At 29.0% G+C, this 21,001-nt stretch overlaps 1 protein-coding gene across 1 annotated transcript; it reads left to right on the top strand.

Annotated features, from left to right (window-relative positions):
- Nucleotides 1-2,458: 2,458 nt before the first annotated feature.
- LOC133296432 (S-adenosylmethionine synthase 2) lies at nucleotides 2,459-3,856 on the top strand. Its single transcript, XM_061495419.1, has 2 exons — nucleotides 2,459-2,476; nucleotides 3,437-3,856. The coding sequence occupies exons 1-2, from the start codon at nucleotides 2,459-2,461 to the stop codon at nucleotides 3,839-3,841; spliced, it is 423 nt and encodes a 140-aa protein (XP_061351403.1). The 3' UTR covers nucleotides 3,842-3,856.
- Nucleotides 3,857-21,001: the final 17,145 nt, after the last annotated feature.

The following is a 21,001-nucleotide window of genomic DNA, read 5'->3' as shown; positions in this document are numbered from 1 at the left end:
TTCATTAGATATTTTTGCTGAAAATTCATGTTAGCGGTTACGGGTAAAACTGGGCCGGGCCGGCCTTTAGGGACTTACGACTCGGCTTATGTCAAGTTAGATCTGACCGAGTATATTTTGTAAAATAGGCCGGACTTGGACCTTAAAAAAGTTTATTTAATAAATAGACCGTAGGCTCACTTTCACAAGGCCTGGCCTATAAATTTACAAGCCAGCTTATAATGTACTATTTATTTTAAATAAAATAAAATAAAATAAGTATGTCTTAAAAAAAAAACAAAAGATATAAATTTAATCAATTGCAATTATTTATAACTTAATTATATTCGATTATATTTTAATATAAATCTGACTTTATTTATTATGTAGAAGAAACAACATCTCAGCATACTAGATTGTATATATAAATATATTAAAATAAATTGAGTGAGATTATATTTATTACATTTATTTTTCAATAAATCCATCTCTTTATAACAGTCAAAATCGAGTTTTTTAATTACTGTATCAGGCACCATTATTGGCTTGGACCTCGCTCCACATGCCCATAGTTAATGTCAATATGTTTCTGACTTAGGCACATGCGGTTGCTCTTGATATTAACTTACCAATTTGTCCTCATGTTTAGGAAAAAAAAAAGAAAAACCCTTCGTGGCTTCTTCGTATCATTTTGGACCACAGGATCTGAGTCCGACAACCAACGTTCCCTTTCACCTTTTTCTATCGGCCCATGAGTGAGAAACATCATGGTGTGTTGTAAGAAGAACATAATCTGTGACCCGAATGAAAACAAAAAAGAGAAAACATCAAAAATTTATTTGACATAATGAGGGGAAGCCAACAACGTGTCACCTTAAATAAAAATAAAAAAAAATAAAAAAAAAGTGGAGCTATTGAAAACTGATGTTTAGATTTATGATTACAGAATACCATAATCTCCCGCAGATTGGACTACTATCAACTACATAAAAAAGATTAGCCAGAAGGTACTGTTTTATTTTTCTATGCTATGTGCTTGCGTTGATTTGCGGAACCCACTTTCTCCAAGTAAGGAAGTGGTATACTGGTATTGCATTATGAGGGGTCTCGAGGGAGGGAGAACTTCACTATCACGTGCCGACACAAACTTTCCACTATTTTCCATTCATGGTTTATACTATAGACTAACAAGCCTTAAATTATACAGTAAAGTATTTTTTTGTTCTCAACAAATATTATTGGACACAATTTAATTTCTTAGAGAAAAAATTGGCATGTGGTTCATCTTAAATTTAAAAAAGACCTCTATTAGTCCTTTTGAATGATTAACGTGAGTCTTCTTTAAATTTTAGAAAAATAACGATTTCGACTAATTGAATTTATTTTGAATTTTTGGAGGACCACAAATCGATTTTTTATTCTAAAGGATTAAAATAGGCCCATGATTTTTATTGAAGACCCAAAAAGTATTTTACTCTTAATTATATAATTTCAAGACTTTATATTAAAAATTCAACAATAATAATAATATATTATTTATATTTTAAAAAACCTTTTAGATCACTTAAAGCTTGACATTGGTTTTTTTTTTTAAAAAACTTGATTTATTTTAATTAATTGATGGGTTTTATTTGTATCAAGTGATAGCAAAATCATGTTATTTCCTGCTCTCACATCGGTAAGTGAGCTCTTCTTTATTTTTTTCATTTTTTTTTCATTTCACCTAGTGGGTCCCGTTTTGAATGAGTGAACAGGAACTAAATTTGGTTTTACAGTTACTTGCCACTAATAAACCCCTTAATTGATAGGCTTAATTATAATCAAACCAAGTTAGCTCAAAATATTTATAAAGTTATAAAGTAATATTATATATTTATTTATATTATTTAGATATTTTTACCGGTTATCTTAAATCCATTTTTTTTAATTTACTAAAGTATGCAAATAATATAAAGAGTAAATATCATTTTTGGTCTTTAACAAAAAACACGGTCTCCACTTTAGTCCCTTACAAAAATAAATTATTCAGTTAGTCCCTAACAAATTCAAAATGGACCCATTTAGTTGAAATCGTGGTACCTCACAAATTCCAAAAAGACCCATATTAGTCCCTCAAAAGGACTAAAATGGGTCTACTTTGAATTTGTTAGGACTAACTGACTAATTTATTTTTATAAGAAACTAAAGTGGGGACCGTGTTTTTTGTTAGGGATCCAAAAAGATATTTACTCTGATATGAATTTCAACTAAGTTCAAAATTAATGCCTTCTAGAAAAATTATATAGTTCTCTAATTTGAGGTTTTTAAATATATTTTTGAACAAAGAATTGATGCTATAACTTATTGATTTATCTACAAATTTTGAAGGCCATAATTAATTAATTTATTGTTTATAAATAGTAGTAATTATACATTTGAAAGTTGAAACAGTGGTATTCTGTTAGAGAGTGTTTGGTATAAGTTTTTTTTTTTTAAATTGATGGGGAAGTATGAGTGGGTATTGGAAATACAATGTTTGGTACAAGGTTTACAAAAATAATTTTAGTAAACTATGTTGCCCATCTATTCACATTTGTGTTGAAATTGTAAAGAAAATTACTCTTTCAAAATACCACTTTCAATGTGGTATTTTGGGATAAGTGAGCAAGTGAAAAAATGAGATGGACCAAAATGACCTCCCATCGTGTAAAGTCAGTTTGTACAGATCTCGTGTTGTTTTCGTAATTTAAACCTATTATTCCATTAATATTTTACTTTCAATTAAATATAGACTCAAAAAATTTAACTCAATTTTTTCGGTAATATTTTGATGTATCAAACAACTTTTTTTTAACTTTTCTACCAAAGTCATTTTCCTATCATATTTCTAGTAATTATATTTTTCTTGTTAAACAAAATTTATTATCTACCAAACACCCTTTATAAAAATGGTTTAAAATAGAGAGCCGATGGAAATTGCAAGCAATTGAATCGAGATCACGTGTGACACCATAAACGGGGTAAGGGTGGCGTGTCTTTGTTTGGTCAAACACGGTACTGACTCTGCCATGTTTAAGCTAACGTGATATCAAATATTGCGTGTCTTAATGCGGTAACAGTATTATACATTGGGTTAATAATAAATGGGTAGGAAATTACAATAATCAATTAGTGTTACTATTAATGTTATTATCAATTAATTTCACTGTTAAATTGATTATGTTGATCCAACAGTTATATTTATTGACATCTTTATATAGTCATGATTTCACATATTTAATATTAAAGCATTAAATATAAAAAATCATAACCATACAAAAATAAAAATAAATATAAAATATTAAATACAGAAAATCATAACCATATAAATATGAAAATAAATATAACTGTTAGATTAACATAATTGATCAACGGTAAAATTAATTAATAATAAATGGGGTGCTCATGGTGGTGGTGCCTTCTCAGGAAAGGACCTTAGTACACTTATGGTGGATGGGGTGCTCATGGTGGTGGTGCCTTCTCAGGAAAGGACCCAACTAAGGTTGACAGGAGTGGAGCTTACATTGTGAGGCAGGCTGCTAAGAGCATTGTTGCAAGTGGACTTGCCAGGAGGTGCATTGTGCAAGTCTCCTATGCCATTGGTGTGCCTGAGCCTTTGTCTGTCTTTGTTGATTCATATGGTACTGGCATAATCCCTGACAAGGAGATCCTTAATATTGTGAAGGAGAACTTTGATTTCAGGCCCGGTATGATCTCTATCAACCTCGATCTCAAGAGGGGTGGCAACAACAGGTTCTTGAAGACAGCTGCTTATGGACATTTTGGCAGAGATGACCCTGATTTCACATGGGAAGTGGGGAAGCCCCTCAAGTGGGAGAATTAAGGCCTGAGTGATTCCACCAGGAGTTTCGAAAGTTGTCTTCATACTATCTAATTCTTAAAATCTCTCTATTGCACTATGTGTCTCTCTCCTCCTTCTCTAAGCTTTTTTTGTATTTTTTGACGTTATCTATATTCTATAACATGTCTTGAAATTTTTTAATATTCAAATAATTAGATTTATAATTAAAACTTTGATTTGAATTTTACTAGTATAATCGTTGAAAAGTACTATCCCGATTCACAATAAAGTTGAATTAGGAATGCTTGTGGATTATACTTGTCAAAAATCTAATATACAAAGATGGGCAAGAGGGCAACATCTATGTTAATTGAATTATCGAGTCAAAACCAATAGACAAATAAGGTGGTGGCAAGTAATGGTATCCAACCAAGTCAAAATCAAAATTAGCAAAGAGCACGCAACAACTAGACTCTCTGGTAGGTGTGGCTTTGTATGCTTTTTAACATCCATCTCAACTCAGGGAAAATAATTAATATAATGTATTTTAATTAAAAAATTATGTATTTATTACAGTTTTTTAAAAAATTACGGATCTATTGCACAATGTCACGTCCCTTTTGGGTGTCACATATCACGTCCAAAGAGGGTGTCACGTCTTGGTGGGTCACGTCCAAACCAGGCGTGACATGTGACGCCCAAAAGGAGCATCACCCACCAACCCTATAAAACCCCCTCATTTTCTCATTTTTATCATTTTACTCTCACTCTAACCTCTCTCTAACCAAGTTGTGCTCTCAACCGCACGTGAAATTTTTCGTAGCGAAGCTCTGCCAACTTAGGTAAGTTCCTAATACCTGTTATGTATACGTTTAAATTACAGTGCTACGTTACGAATATATTAGGATTTATCGTATATTAGAGACTTAGAAAATTGGTTAGTGACTTAGGAATTTTGTACCATGCTATGAATACTGTAATGACTTAGTAATTTTTTTGTTTTGTAGCTATTATTATTATAATTTAACTATGCATTGGGGTTTAGCGTATATTAGTGATTTAGAAAATAGTGATAGTGACTTCGTAATTTTTGTAACATGTTATGAATGTTGTAGTATATTAAGAACTTTTTAGTGACTTAGGTGTTATTAATATTATATAATTATGAAATTATTAGTGACTTAGGGTTTAGTATTATGTCATTACGATTTAATTAGTGCATGAGGTTTTATTATTATTTCATTACAAATAAATTAGTGTACTACGTATTAATATTATGTCATTAATTACGATTGTAGTAAATACGTAGGGTTTATGCTTAATAATTTTGATAATAAATTAGGGAATTACGTAATTAATTTGTACATAAAATTTGTTGTTACATGTGATTAATTTCAATGTTGTTTTATATTATATAGTTTTTTTATCATGGGTGATTCACCATCATCTGCGGGTTCTGCATCCGATCCATGCCTACCGATCCTACTATGTACATCATACCTGGGCCGTATAGATGGAAGGTCCTTCGGAAGAGAACGCCGAGTGCCCATATTTCACAGCGAGTGTGGAATATGAAATACATGAATATACTACCCTTAATAGAAAAAAGAAAAACATCATTTCATCACAAACGCAGTTTTAGACGAACTCACTTAAGCAAGACATGAATATAAATCAACGATTGAATCCTCCCTCTACTCTCAAGGACACAGAAAACAACGAAATAGCACATTCGGCATGTTTGCTTGGTAATATCGTACGATTAAGGGAAAAGCAAGGCATATATGAAGCACAGAACGTAAAGCTTTTCAGTTGCTATGCAAGCAAAATAAAGTGCGGCTCTGAATAAATTTATAAAATCAGATTTGTTGCTCATATAATAGCAAAAAAGCTTATAACAGAAAATGGAAGATCTAAAGCTGCTGAGATGATGGCTCTTTAATCATTTTATTTGAACAACAGCACCAACAATTGTGAGTGTGGTGTTTAATAGCAATGAGATTTGCAAGAAATAATTTTAATAATTACTAATTCTAACAAGGCTACCTTAAAGAAAACATTCAGTGAGTTCGTCTAAAATTGCATTTGTGAGAAAATTATGTTTTTCTTTTTTCTATTAAGGGTAATTTCAGTATTTTAAAAAAAAAAATAACTCTGTTAACAAAATTTTGGATGAAAAATCAAATTATGGGGGTAAGTGATAAAGAAATTTTAAATAAGGGGATAAATAATTAAAAATTTTGGGGAGGAGATAAGTGATTTTGAGGAAATTTGTAGGGAGATTTTTGAAGTTTTCCCAAAATTTTAATATGTTAATTATATATAAATATGTTACTAAATAAAAGTTAAAAATCTTACGCTAATAAAGTATTAAATCTAAACTCATAAATAAATGGGAAAAATGTGTATCATTTTAAATGATGTAAAGTTGTGTCATTTTAAGTGAGAGAAAGAGATAGATAAAGGGGGAGAGAGAATGGACAAAAATAAATAAAGATGTGGGTCCCATCTTTTTGTGAGAGTGAAATGACATAAGTTATATCATTTAAAAGGACAAACATTTTTTTCTAAATAAATACATCGTCGTTCTTTTTAAAAGAGAGAGAGAGAGAGAGAAAGTTGTCCGATTTCAAAGCCCAACATCTTAAAGTGGTGTGTGGTTCAGGAGTTTGCCATTGTTTTCCATCAAAGTGATTCTTAAATAGTCGGTTGTCCAAATTTGGTTCACTGATTTCATGTTTGTTATCCATCAATGGCAGTTCCCTAGGCAAACCGGTTTGCATGTTAAAAAGCAACAAAATCACTGTTGAAGAAAGCAATTGAGAAGATGGTATTCACTCAAAAACCGGAGAAGTTATTAAAGTGATACAATACAATGACACAATTACCTATCACACAATGCACTATGTATACACAACGGTAACTCACTTTTAAAAACAGTAAAAAAAAGAGTATTTTAGTATTTTCAAACAATTTTTCCATCAATATTCTATCTTCAACCAAATATACACTTAAAAATTTTAACCCAATTTCTCCGGTAAACTTTTAGCGTACCAAACAACTTTTTTTACATTTTCCTACCAAAATTACTTTCCCACTATATTCCTACTAATTCTATTTCCCTAGTAAAAAAATATTTCTCCTGAACCAAACACCCCTAAAAGAAAAGTTTAAGACAGACCACACAAGAGAAAAGTTTATATAGTCCTATCGTCTTTGAAAGAATATGAAAAATAGAAAATTATTCTATTAATAAAATTCACAATTATAAGTGAAAATAAATTATGTAGCATCAATACTGACACGTAATACCATATGGCATGATATTTCGACACGTTAATTTTAAAAAAAATATTAGATTTTTGATGACATGTTTTGATATTAAATAATATTTTTAATTTATGATTTTATGTAATGTATATTATATTTAATATTCAATAATTTAACAAAAAATTAAACTAAACTTATAATATTCATCAATTTTGCAAAGAAACATAAAATATCCTAAATGTTTATATTAAACTCAATAAAATAGTAATCGCAATCTAACGAATCTAATAGTTGGAACTAAAAACTCAACGCAACGCAACCTTTGAACTTTTTTTGAATTTCTATAACGTGTATTGGAGTGTCAGAGAGTGTCAGACACAACACATTAGAATTTTTAAAGTGTCGGTGCTTCATAAAAAATAAATATAAAGATAAAAATATTATATTATATTATATTTAATAAAATGAGTATCGAATACTCCGATCCCTGACCACAACAAATTTTCTAACCACACAGCGTAATATCGATCAAGCAAGAATAGGTTTGTTCATGTCCGGAGGAAAAAAAGAAAGAAAGAAAAAGATAACTTTGTTGACGTGTTTTCTGCTGTTGAGCAAACAGCATAATTGACTCTAGCTATGCTACTATGGTTATTTGAGTCGTAGCGTATGGTGTTATGATTTTACTCAATATAAATAAATATTTGTATTAAAAATTTTGCCACAAATATGCTATATTTATTTTGTGGGTTAATATGTGTTAAGGGTAATGGACCCTAACAGAGAAAAGCTCAGTTATATATATTTTTATAAATCTTTTATTTTACTCTGTAAAAATATAAAGAGATAAATAAAGATAAAAAATAATTTAAGATCATTTTTATTTTCAAAATAACAAATGAATTAAAATGAAATGAAAATTTTCTTTAAAACAATTAAACTTTTTTAGTGATTAATGTTTCTTATTTTATAGGAGATAATTTTATTTCTTACATGTACATAGAACTATAGAAGTGTGTGAAATTCATGTGGGATCATATGAAGAAAAGAGAAAGAAAAAAATATAAATCCTATATATTTATATATATATATATATATATATATAGGGATCTATTAATCTCATGTTGCATGAGATAATTATCTCATGCAACATGAGATAATTATTTTCCATATATATTTATGGGTTCGCTTTTTTTGTAGTTACTGCGGATAACTTATCTGCAGTAAGCCCAATACGACATCGTTTTGTGCAGAAATCATTGTGTTTTTGTGATTTTAATTTATTTCAGGGTTATAATAGTCTTTATATTTATAATTTTTTAAGATTTCAATACCAAAACGACGTCATTTTGGGAATAAATGCAGATAAGTTATCTGCATTAACTGTAGAAAATATTTTTCCCATATATATATATATATATATATATATTTTATCTAATTAATCCCTTATTTTTAAAGCATTTTATCACAAGCAAACATAGAAACTGGATGGGAGAGTGATGGATTCATTATCCCGGTCCACTTAAAATTCTCTTGGGCTTGAAGAGCGCTTCGGTCTCAATTTGTTAATCAAAATTTCCATTCACATTGGAACATGTTTGGGAGGTCTTTTCAATGTCGGGCTTGTGAAAAGACGAATCAAAAGAAGAATAGGAGAAATTAAAATGAACTTCTTTAAAAGTCAATGAGTGTGAATGAGTTGACCCATTAGTGAGTTTTTGGCAGATCTTGCTTTCTTTTAGCTTTAATTATTATTATTACTGTTTTTTTTAATGATCCATTAACATTGTTCGTGCATACGTCATTTATAATAAAAAGAAAAAATCAAAAGGAAAAGGTAATTGTTATATATTATAAAGAGCTTTTAGGTGGTGTTTGGCTAGCGTCTTTATCCAATTTTTCTAGGCAAGTGACACAAGGAATCCAGTTTCGACGTATTTGGTTGAATGAGATTCAGACAAAAAGCCAGTCATCCAAAATGCATAGGTTTTTCAATTGGATAGGAAAAAGATAGATTTCGGCACTGTTAGAAAAGCTTTTTGTTATGTGGTTTTTTTGTAAAACACAGAGCTAAACCACTGTTTGCGAATTTTTGTGAAGTAATTTTGTCTCATTTTTGCGAATTTCCCCAGTCAAGTTTTTTTTCACCAAACAACTTTTTTTTACATTTTCCTATCTATCTCACTTTATCTCACTTTCTTACCATTTTCCTATCAATTCTATTTTCCTAGATTTCAAAAAATTTCTCCTCAACCAAACGCCACCTTAGGGTTGGTATCAGATTCAATCCATCTTTGTTACAAAAATATATAATTTTTTTATATATTGGTAAGAATTAAATATATAATCTAAATTCTTCATCATTAAAGCAATCTTAGTGGCTTTACAAAATGGAAAAAATATTTTCTGCAGTTAATGCAGATAAGTTATCTGCATCTATTCCCAAAACGACGTCGTTTTGGTATTGAAATCTTAAAAAATTATAAATATAAAGACTATCATAACCCTAAAATAAATTAAAATTACAAAAACACCATGATTTTCGTCCCAAAACGACGTCGTATTGGCTTACTGCAGATAAGTTATCTGCAGTAACTGCAGAAAAAATGAACCCTTACAAAATTATATAAATAATTTTGAAGAAGGAGGTATCTCACTCAACATCCTCTTGCCACAAAACCAACAAATAAAAATAAAATAAAGAGCTTTGAACTTGAAGCAAATAAAATTAATGTGAAATGTTGAAAGCCAATTTTATTTCATAATGTTATCCTATGACATGTATTTTGTGGTAATCTTCTAGTTTTTTTTTTTTTTTTTTGGGTAGAAAGTGGTAATCTTCTAGTTAGCTCAATTCATAAACGGATCTGAAGATGCATCAATTTCAGCATTTAATTTATATTTTTTTAATGGAGAACTGAATTACTGGTTACACAGTTTTTGTTAAGGTCACCAAATTTTATTTATGATAAGTTTCTTGTTATAAATGTAAATACAAACAAATTAAGGTAGTATTGTGAGAAGTGAATCAGTGAAAGAAAAAAAGAAATGCTAAAATATTAAGTTACAGTGTAAATCTACAAAAAATTGTTTGCTTCAAAGATATTGATAATTTATCATTTTTAATTATCCTATTTTCACCTTTCTATTTTCTGAATGTATGTTTTGCCTTTGTCTTCGGTGAAAAGGATAATCTAAGTATTATTGCATTTTTAGAAACGCTTAATTATAAAAAAAATATTATTTTCAAAAGCTCTCTGAAAAACCTTTTGAAAAGTTTTTTGACCTCAAAATAAATTAATTTAAGCATGCAAACATACTGCTTTATTTCTATTGTAAAACAAAGAAAATTAGATGGTCTTTATATGAATGCTTATTCCATGAGATTTCATAAAACGAGTCCATAAAACACAAGCATATTGGTCGTATGAACTGAAGTGGTTCGGCCAAAGCAATCTATGTTCAACTTTTTTTTTTTTTTTTTATAATTATTGACACTTTTTTACGAAGTGGGATCATTTCATCTTCTTTAATGATATATGACATGACATGATACTACCTAAAAGAGAAAGACATTATAATCACGCGCGGTGTGTTGTAAGAACATAATCTGTGACCCAAATGAAAACAAAAAAGATAAAACATCAGAATTTTCTTTGGCATAATGAGTGGTGTTAGAAAATATTCAAGTGTGTATACCAAAAAATATATATATTCAAATGTGAGTAGTAATGAAGTTCTACATCGATTAAACATAAATCAAGTGAGGATCATATAAGTACAAAAGACCCATAAACCTACAACTTTAAAGTTTTAGGTTGAGATGTGATGTCGAACCATTTTATGGTTTGTCGCTTGGTCCATTAGTGGAAGAATCTTTGTAAGGATTTTGGGCTCCCACGTACTATTCTTAACAGTGGTATCAAAGCTGAGTATATGGAGATGTTGATGGTGATGCACTTGAAGAGGCCTCTGCAGAAGGCTAATGTGATCCTAATATTTGAAGAGAAAAGACTTTCGCGTAAGTTGTCCTTAGGGAGGAGCATAATGTTAGGCCTCACACTTGAGGAGAGAATGTTAGAAAATATTTAAGTGTGAGTAGTAATGAAGACCCACATTGGTTAAACATGAACCAAGTGAGAACCATATAAGTGCAAAAGAACCATAGACCTACAACCTTAAGGTTTTATGTTGAGATGTGGTGTCGGACCAATTTGTGGTTTGTCACTTGGCCCATAAGTGGAAGAATCCTTGTAAGGATTTTGAGCTCCCTCGTACCATTCGTAACAAGTGGAAGCCAACAACGTGTCACCTCATAATAAAAATTAAAAGGCCTACTATCAATTACATCATGTAAGAAATCAAAAAATATGATTATATGAAATTAGAACTCCAAAAAGTTTAGGCTTATCTATTGAAGACATGATTCTTGATTTCTATCTTGCTTCTTTTTTGCTACGATATATAAGGTTTGAAAGATCAAGATCTTCCTTTGCAGTTCACATCACTCCCTGATCACAACTGTTGATGGGGCAAGTCGTGGAGCAATTGTTTCTCAACGTACCGTGAATGTAGATCGGACTTAGCCAAACTTATTAACCCTAGTCTCCTTCCCATCATGAGCCTATGAGTTAGGTCTACTATTACCCACACTAATCAGTTTATAAATTCCAAGGCAAAACAAAATGATCACTCAATTAAACATGTTTTATACTACACCATCATATGGATCACGACTTAGCCTATTTTTATAAAAATAAGAAAATAAATACAATTGATAACAACCCACAATAATTATAAAAAAAATCTAACATTCTCCCACTTGGGCAAAATCAATTGTATAATTTTAGTTTTAGAAAGAAAACAAGTTATTTGAAAACGATTCTCGGATTAAGGACTAATTTTATAATGTGGCCACATTTTAAGAAAACTCATGATCCAATGTGTGATTCCTGAATATGACTCCATCCAACTAAAGTCAAATAATAGTGAATCATGCATTGATTATATCCTCTATCGATATAAGACTTTTCATGGTCACAAATGTTATTCGACTCCATTGACTAGTCATTAGTGTGGAGTGTAGCAAGAAAGTAGCATGCCAATGTAATCTAAAAACAGCCAAACTGCTATTTTTTCTATCTGTCCTCAAATTTCTCTCAAATGCCTTAAGGCTAGAGAAATTCTATGGTTTATCAAAAAACCATCATGCAATCAAATATGATGTCGACCACAAGCCCAGTGGTTCTAACAACACCCAATTTTATAGTACCATTATGTCTCGAACTCCCATATAGTGTCAACCATAGACATGATCGTCCCAATGACACTAAGTTCTAAAATATTATTTTCATGCCTTAAACTTCAATACAGTGTCAACCACAGGCATGATGATCCCAACGACATTGAGTTCCAAAATCTTATTATCATGCCTCAAACTAGGATATAGTGTCAACCACAGGCATAATGGTCCCAATGACACTGAGTTCCAAAATCTTGCAATTGATATGTAAAAACACATATAATCAAACATATACTAGTAAAAACCAACACATTACCAGTTCCTCATAGTGAAAAGTACATGTGATCAATCAAACAGTAATAGTATCCTAATGAAAAAATTGAGAATTCAAACTCTTAGTAATCAAGTATATCAAAGGAACTCACAATACCTATGTTCTTCACATGCATTTTAAATACCATGGGCCTAAGTCCTTGATTAGAGGGTCAATCAATATACTTAAGAATTAAGTCATCCACAAAATAAATAATGAAATAAAATTCATAGCCAATAACTTAAGGCCATAATGAAGAATTTTTTTGGCAAGTGCATTGAATTCTAGTTTTCTCCAATCTTCATAAGAGTATTCAGCAGTGGGCTTGGGTATAATGTTTCTGTTTTCATCTCTTTTTATGATATGGAAATCTCCATTTTCAATCACGTTCCAAACCTAGTAGTTGTCAGCCTTGATAAAAATCTTCATCCTGTTCTTCTAGTAATTGTAGAACTTTCCTTCGAATAGATGAGATTTTTGTGTGGAGAATCTTTCCTTTATGTTTTCTCATTGAATTCATCTTAGGATCTACTATTTAGGAGTTACTTGCACAGATAAGAGAACACAACTCTGGTACTAGTTGTTGGTCCCAGATGAACTCAAGAGAGGGGGTGAATTTAGTTTAATGATATTTGCAATTTAAAAACACACACAACTGTGAAAAAATAAAGAGTAAATGGAAGAAGTGACAGTTATTTTAATGTGGGAAAAACTTCAATTGGAGGAAAAAATCCACAACCCCAATCTGGATAACTCTATCCAATTGGGAGATAAATTCACTATGTGAGCCATGATCAATTCAAAGTATAAGAGTAGAACCTATTCTACCTTTATACAAGAATTAACCCGAAATATAACCCTAGGTTTCTGGAACACTAACCCTAGGATTCTAACGGAGTCTAATCAAAGACTCTCCGAAGTCAGATAACTCTCATCTCTATTCGCAATGAATAAAGATCGACTCATTTCTAAGCCATGATCTTTTCCAAGGTCAAGAAGAAAATACACAGACTCCTAACCCTAGTATTCTCACGGAGTCTAATCAAAGACCCATCAAATGACTCTCGTCTCTATTCACAATGAATAAAGACCGACTTGTTTCTAAGCCACGACCTTTTCCAAGATCAAGAAGAAAATTTAATTAAAATTGACTACCTTATACGCTTCTAAATAAGCAAATAGGTACAAATCAAACCTAAGTGTGGACTCAATGAGTCTATTCACGCCTTAGTTACCAAATAATTTTAAATGTGCTTTAAGAGGAAATACTCAAAATATGTGCTATGTGCTATTTCTCTTAAATGTTTACCTACACATTGAAGAGAGACTCAAAATATGATTTTTATATACTTTTTCTCAAAATCAATTACTAAGGAAAAATCTCTATATTTTTTTTCACTAAATTGGTTTCCAATATTATCATCATTTTTTTAAAAAAAATTCAAAATACTTTTTGAAAATAAAATCAAAATATTCAAATTAACTTTCCAAAATTAGATAAAAGGAAATTAATCTCAAATTATTTTTTTCTTTTTCAAATAAAAAACCAAATCTTAAAAATCTATTTGGATTAAAAATAAATTTTTAAATATTCTTTCTTTAGTTTCTAAAACTTAACCCAAGTATGATTTAGATTCACCTCATTCAACCATTACATGAAATCTAAGATTTTATTTTGGAACTTTAATCTTCATGATTTCATGATAATTGTGTTGCATTCTTATAATTTATCACAAATTATGTCCTAACTTTTCAAAAACTAAATAAACTATCAGATAATTTTACTTTACTTGTTTATTATCATCAAAACTAAACAAGATGTGAATCCCATCATATAATAAATGTCCCTCTCTACGTAGAACTCCACTTTGTTAAGTGGAAAACGATAACAGAAAGTTATGTGATCAGTCTCTATCTTTAGCTCAGCTTTCCATTTTTAAATCAAAATTTCCGTTCACATTGGAACATATTTAATTTGGAGGTCTTTCAATGTCGGGCTTGTGAATAGACGAATCAAAAGAAGAAGCGGAGAAATTAAAATAAACTTCTTTTAAGGTCAATGAGTGTGAATGGGTTCATCCATCAGTGAGTTTCTGGCAGATCATGCTTTCTTTTAGCTTTAAGTATTATTATTACTATGTTTTTTAGATTGTTTGCATACGTTATTTATCATAAAAAGCAAAATTCAAATGGAAAAGGTAATAGATATATTCGTTTATACTTTAAGAGTTGAGATCTCAAAATAAAAACAAATATTAAATGTTATCCAAAAAAAAAAAAAACAAATATTAAATTGTTATAAAGAGCTTTCAGGGTGGTATCAGATTGAATCCCTCTCTGTTCATAATAAAAAAAATAAAATTTGAAGGAGGTATCTGATTCAATCTCTTCCTGTCACAAAGTCAACAAATAAAAATTAAAATAAAGAGCTTTGAACTTGAAGCAAATAAAATTAATGTGAAATGTTAAAAGATAATTTTTTTTCATTATATTTTCCTAACACATGTATTTTGTGGTAATCTTGTAGTTAGCTCAACTAACAAACGGCTCTAAAGATGCATCTATTTCAGCATTTAATTTGTATTTTTTTATATTTTTAATGGGTAAATACTTACTGGTCCCCCAAATTTTATTTATTATAATTAAGTTTCTTTTTATAAATGTAAATATAAACAAATTAGAGGTGTATTAATGTGAGAAGTAAAAATGTGTGAAAAAGGAATGCTGAAATATTAAGTTACAGTATAAATCTAGAAAAATATGTTTGCTGAAAAGATATTGATAATGTATCATTTTTAATTATCCTATTTTACCTTTCTATTTTTTCAATGTATGTTTTGTCTTTGTCTTCGGTGAAAAGGATAATCTAAGTTTTATTGCATTTTTAGAAATGTTTACTATAAAGAATATTATTTTCAAACGCTCTCTAAAAAACCTTTTTTTCGACCTCAAAATAAATTAATTTAAACACGCACTTAACATGCTGCTTTACTTCTAGAGTAAATACCATTTTCAGTCCTCAGCAAATTTCACGATATCCGCTTTAGTTCCTAGCAAATAAAAAGATTATTCGTGATTCCTAAAAAATTTAAAATGGAACCATTTTAATCCTTTTGAAGGACTAATGTGGGTAATTTTTAAATTTGGGAGGAATCACGATTTCAATTAAATGGGTTCATTTTAAATTTTTTAAGGACCACGAATAGCCTTTTTATTTACTAGGGATTAAAGCGGATATTGTAAAATTTGCTGAGGATCAAAAAAGATATTTACTCTTACTTCTATTATAAAACAAAGAAAATTAATAAATGGTATATTCATATGGATGAATATTGCATGACATTCATAAAGCGAGTGTATAAAACACATGCATAGTTGTCGTATGCACTGAAGTGGTTCGGCCTAAGCAATCTATGTTCACCTTTGTCTTTTTTCTAATTATTGATAATTTTTTTAGAAAGTGGGAAATGATATGATATGATACTGTTGAAAAGCGAAAGACATAATTTTTTTTTGGGGAATATAAATATCATGTTGTAAGAGACTTATTATCTTATATATGTTATATAGACATAAAATATATGAGACTCATTCTTTAAAAATAAATAAATAAATATTAACATAATTTTTTATGTATGAATATAAGAGATATGTTATTTCATGTTATATGAGAAAAATATAATTATTTTTCATACTAAGACCTATCATCATCAATTGTAAGGTTCGTTAGTTACATTAAAAATATAGGTATATTTTTCCCCTTTTTTAACTTGATTAGATCCAATAAAAATATCGCCTTTTATTATTTTAAATTTTAAATGAAATTAAAGTATACAAAAAAAAAAAAAATTGAACCAAAGAAGATCTACCCACTTTTAATTAAGAAGCTTACTTTTTACTTTCATCATTATTATTGTCTTTTACTCACTTTTGCATAAAGATTAAGAAAAAAATCTCAATAATTGTTTTAAAATAAATAAGTAAAATCATATATCATGATCTTATAAACTAAAATTTTAAAATCATATTTATTTTTAAATTTTAGTTTATAAGATCATGATATATGAAATTTTTTATTTACTTTAATTTTTATGTACTAAAAAAATTAATTTTTTTTCTTTTGTGTTTATTATTGGTATTTTTTATTTCTTTTAAATTTTCAATAAAAAAATAAAAAAAATGAATGAAAGAAACCTTAACTGCTTTTATTAAAGAATTTTACTTTTTGCTTTTAACATGTCTTTTAATACTTTTTGCATAAGTAACAAACTTTTCTTTAATGATAAATATATTTGTCCTTTTAAAAGATATATAGTTATGTATTTTAGTTAAAACTACACTGTTTTATGATGAAGTATAGTGAGAGAAATAATTACACAATACAAATTATAGTGGGAGAAAGTAGAAGTTTTTCTTTTAATTTAAATATTAAATAAAAAATAGTAATTTTAACTAAAATGATTATCTTTTAAAAGAATAAATATTTTTCCCGTAATAAATTCTTTGAGAGTTAACTTAGATATATTTATTTGTATATTTTTTTAATTAAAAATTAATATCTTTTTAATAATCAAAAAACTTTCTCGGCCCGAAAGAAGAAGGGACACATTAAGAATGTGAAATGGAGAGAAAGAGAGAAATGGGGTCATTGCAACTTTACTTTGCAAGTATAAAAATAGACGGAGAACAACTTCCATTGTAAGTGAGTGTCACATGCAATTTCAAAATATAAACCCACTCAACTCAACTGAACAACTCCTCCAGATGAAGCTCTCCCCCATTTGAGATTTAATGGCTGAGATGCTCAGCAAAGCTAGCACGTGTCCAACCTGTTGTACAAACCATCTCCGGTGTGTATCGTCTCTCTTATGCCACTTTGCGTTCATTTCTGTCTCTGTTTTTGTTTCAATGACTCTCTTACTTTGTTTTTACGGGACGTTTGGTTCAGAATTTTTTTTTTTTTGAATAGTAGGAAAATAAGATAGATAGAAAAATGATTGAAAAGATAGATAAAGTGAGATAGGTAGAAAAATGTATAAAAAAAGTTGTTTGGTAGGAAAAAACTTTACTGGGAAAATTAGGTAACTTTTATGAAATCAACCGTGCATTAAAAGCCAGATAAGCGGTTTTCTGAAAAATCTCACCTTCAAATTGAGTTTCTAAACAGTGCAGATATCTATGTTTGTTATAAATTCAGACAAATTGGATATATGAGTTTTTGGTGAAAAACGTTGAAACAAACATGATATTTCTAAAAGCCATACTTGAGAAAGATAGATATCTGCTGAAAAACTCCCAACCAAACACCACCTTAGTGTTTTTTTTGGATTGCTATCTCTTATTATATTTAGATAAGTCACTAAGATTGATCTAGTAACGAAGAATTTAAATAATTTGTATTAGATCATGGATTCAATTCCTATCATTGTATTAAAAAAAAAAAAAAAACAACAACGAAGGTTATACTTGCATGTGCAAATGTCCTGAGTACTATGAGCTAGCATAAATAACCCGACCAAAAATTGTGGGCTGGGCTGTGAAAAGGCCTGAATTATTTTCAATTTCTTGCATTCTAATTGATTTTGCAATTGGAAGGAAAAAAAAAACAAAATTGATGACAAGAGAGACTTCTTAAATATACTACTATATGTTTAAAAAGTCCATTAATTAGATATAAAAATAACTAATTTTTTTTGATATCTTATATTTTGATTAAAAATATTCGACGTCTAATTAAATTATGTGCCTGTTTATGTTTCTTTGTTATTTTTAAAGTTCTTTTAACTTAATGAGATGTAACTTTTGTCTTTAATATTATATTATTTTAGTATTATAGAAGTATTATTCATTCAAAATATTTTTGTCTATAAAAAATGGATGTTTTCACATAACATAAGGTCGGGATCTCAATCATTTAAATAGAAATCAATAATTATTATTTTTATCATTTAATTTCATACATTTTTTTCTCATTTTTATGATTGATTTATATTTCAATGGTTGAAATTCTTTTAAATAATGTCATATTATATCAGAAAATCTACTCTCATTTACCATGATATTACAGGTAGTTAAAATTATCAACCATTTTAAATATTGAATTCTGCTGTCTCTTTACGACTTCAAAATAGCAAAACATAAGCTTGAATTTTGATCTATATATACTCACGAATGGTTTAACTCTAATCCTCTTTTAACAACAACCCAAAATGAATTAAACGGAGGTTCTAAAAAATTCTTTACCAACGTCGTCATGTCGTTTCATTGTGAGTTGTAACATGACCATGAATCACTAAGATATCATCTTCATATGTTTTTTAAGTTTTGGATTAAGAAATTGTTTTGTTTCTGTTTATTATAAAAATAAAAAATTCGGAAAGAAAATACAATAGATATACTTTTTTATTCTAAAATTTTAAAATGGAGATATGAAACTTAAAATACGAAATACTCAATTGTTACACTTTAAATGTTGTAAAGAGTTTTGAAGTTATATTTTCCTAACTCATATATTGCGCGTAGGGGTGTTAATGGGAAACTTTGATTTTGTTTAACCATGTCTTTAAATATCTCAGTATGACCTAGTATGTTTACTGTTATGAATATAATTATCGGCTCGTAACCTGACTTATTACAAAAAATAAAAGTCTGGTTTAACCAGTTAAAAAAAAATAAGTCAACAAAAAATTATCCAAACAAAATATACGATCAACAGTGTTAATAATTTCACAAAGATTCATAAATTTAATGCATATCAAAATAGCATAATATAGAATAAAATCATTTAAAAAGTCTGTTTAACCAATAAAATTAAGGGTGTTCGTGTTCTGGATTGGATCGGTTTTGGAAGCAAAAATCATCTGATTGATCATATAATCATCCATTCGGTTTGATTTTTCTTTAAATCCAATCCAGTCCAATCCAATTTTTTTCGATTTGGATTGGCTTGGTTTTCGATTTTTTGAAAAGCCTAAAATTTGTTTGATAATTATTTTGCAGATAACATATCTTTAGTATGTATTGGCTTTGTAATTTTTTTAAATACAGAAGTATCAATAAATGGTAATCTAATTATTTTTGGACAATGAGATATAAAGCTCTACACAAATGAAATTTTGCTGATGGAGTGTGACTAGATTTTTTCTTGGATTTAGCCGAGGGTTAATGGGTCTTTGGTTTAAATTTTTTTGGGATATTATTATGGAAAGAGAATTAATATATTGGATGAGTTTGGATTGGATCGGTTTTCACCAATCAAACCGAAAACCGATCCAATCCAATTAATTTTTTTTTTTTTCGGTTTTCGATTTTTTGATTTTCGGTTAATTCAGTTATCAATTTTTCGGTTCAGTTATCGCGTTTTGAATTGATTGATGAACACTCCTAAATAAATTGGGGTGAAATAGGATGAAGAGAGAGGGCTATTTGAGTATTATAAAAAATATAAAATAAAAATAAAAGTTAGTATACTAGGTCAGCCTTAAAGGCTCTAAGATCATGTTTTTGAATTAAAACCTGAGACTTTTTTATTAAACGAATTTTTATATAAGTCTAAATCTAATTTTAACAATCAATTTTAAACATATAAACTCAGCTCTTCACGAGTCAGGCCAAATGTTCCTAGTTTGTTTATCAGCCCTAATTGCGTGTTTTTTTTTTTTTTTGAGTGAACCCAAGGGTATACCCACTCCACATAGGATGAGACTAATCCCTTTCGCGAATTGAGAGGACAAAATTTTCTTCACTATCCACAAAATGTGTTTACCAAGATTCAAAGTCAAGTTCTCTATACTTACAGCCCGAACCCGTGGGACACAGCACCAAGCCAATTGCGCGTTAATGTTACTATTTCAACTTTTGTTTTGGTTGACGTGAAATTTCCATGACTTCAATTGAAAACTGTGTAACAAGTAGTAATTAAAAAATAAGAAAGAGACAAGAAAGACAGCAAAGCACATGCACTCAGTGCTGGAGGCTGAAAGAAAAAGACACCCAGAGAAATTGTTTTAAATATATTATTGTAGTAATTACATCCCATTAATACAAACATAATATATATATATTTTTAATGAAAAAGATGTGTTTACAATTTTTTTTTATAAATATATTACATTCTCTCAGAAAATATAATGTAACCTAGTATTCTTCCGAAAAAACATAGTGTAGTTTGTAAAAATTTATAAACAATTTTTTTATAAACATAATATTTTCTTATTTTTAATATTATAATTATATTTTTTTAAATATATAATTTATAATTTATAATTTTATTTTAAACCAGAGTCGTAATACATACACAATACTAGATCACGTACAGGAGAATAAATGTTGGAAAAGTCAATAATTAGTTACGGTGGTGGAACCCATATGATAATCC

This window comes from Gastrolobium bilobum, unplaced genomic scaffold (assembly GCF_033153095.1).
Source record: "Gastrolobium bilobum isolate Gb01-03AN ecotype WA unplaced genomic scaffold, APGP_CSIRO_Gbil_v1 utg2263, whole genome shotgun sequence".
NCBI lineage: Eukaryota > Viridiplantae > Streptophyta > Magnoliopsida > Fabales > Fabaceae > Gastrolobium > Gastrolobium bilobum.
Note: the sequence above shows the minus strand (reverse complement) of the source record. Positions and strands in the feature narration are given on the sequence as shown.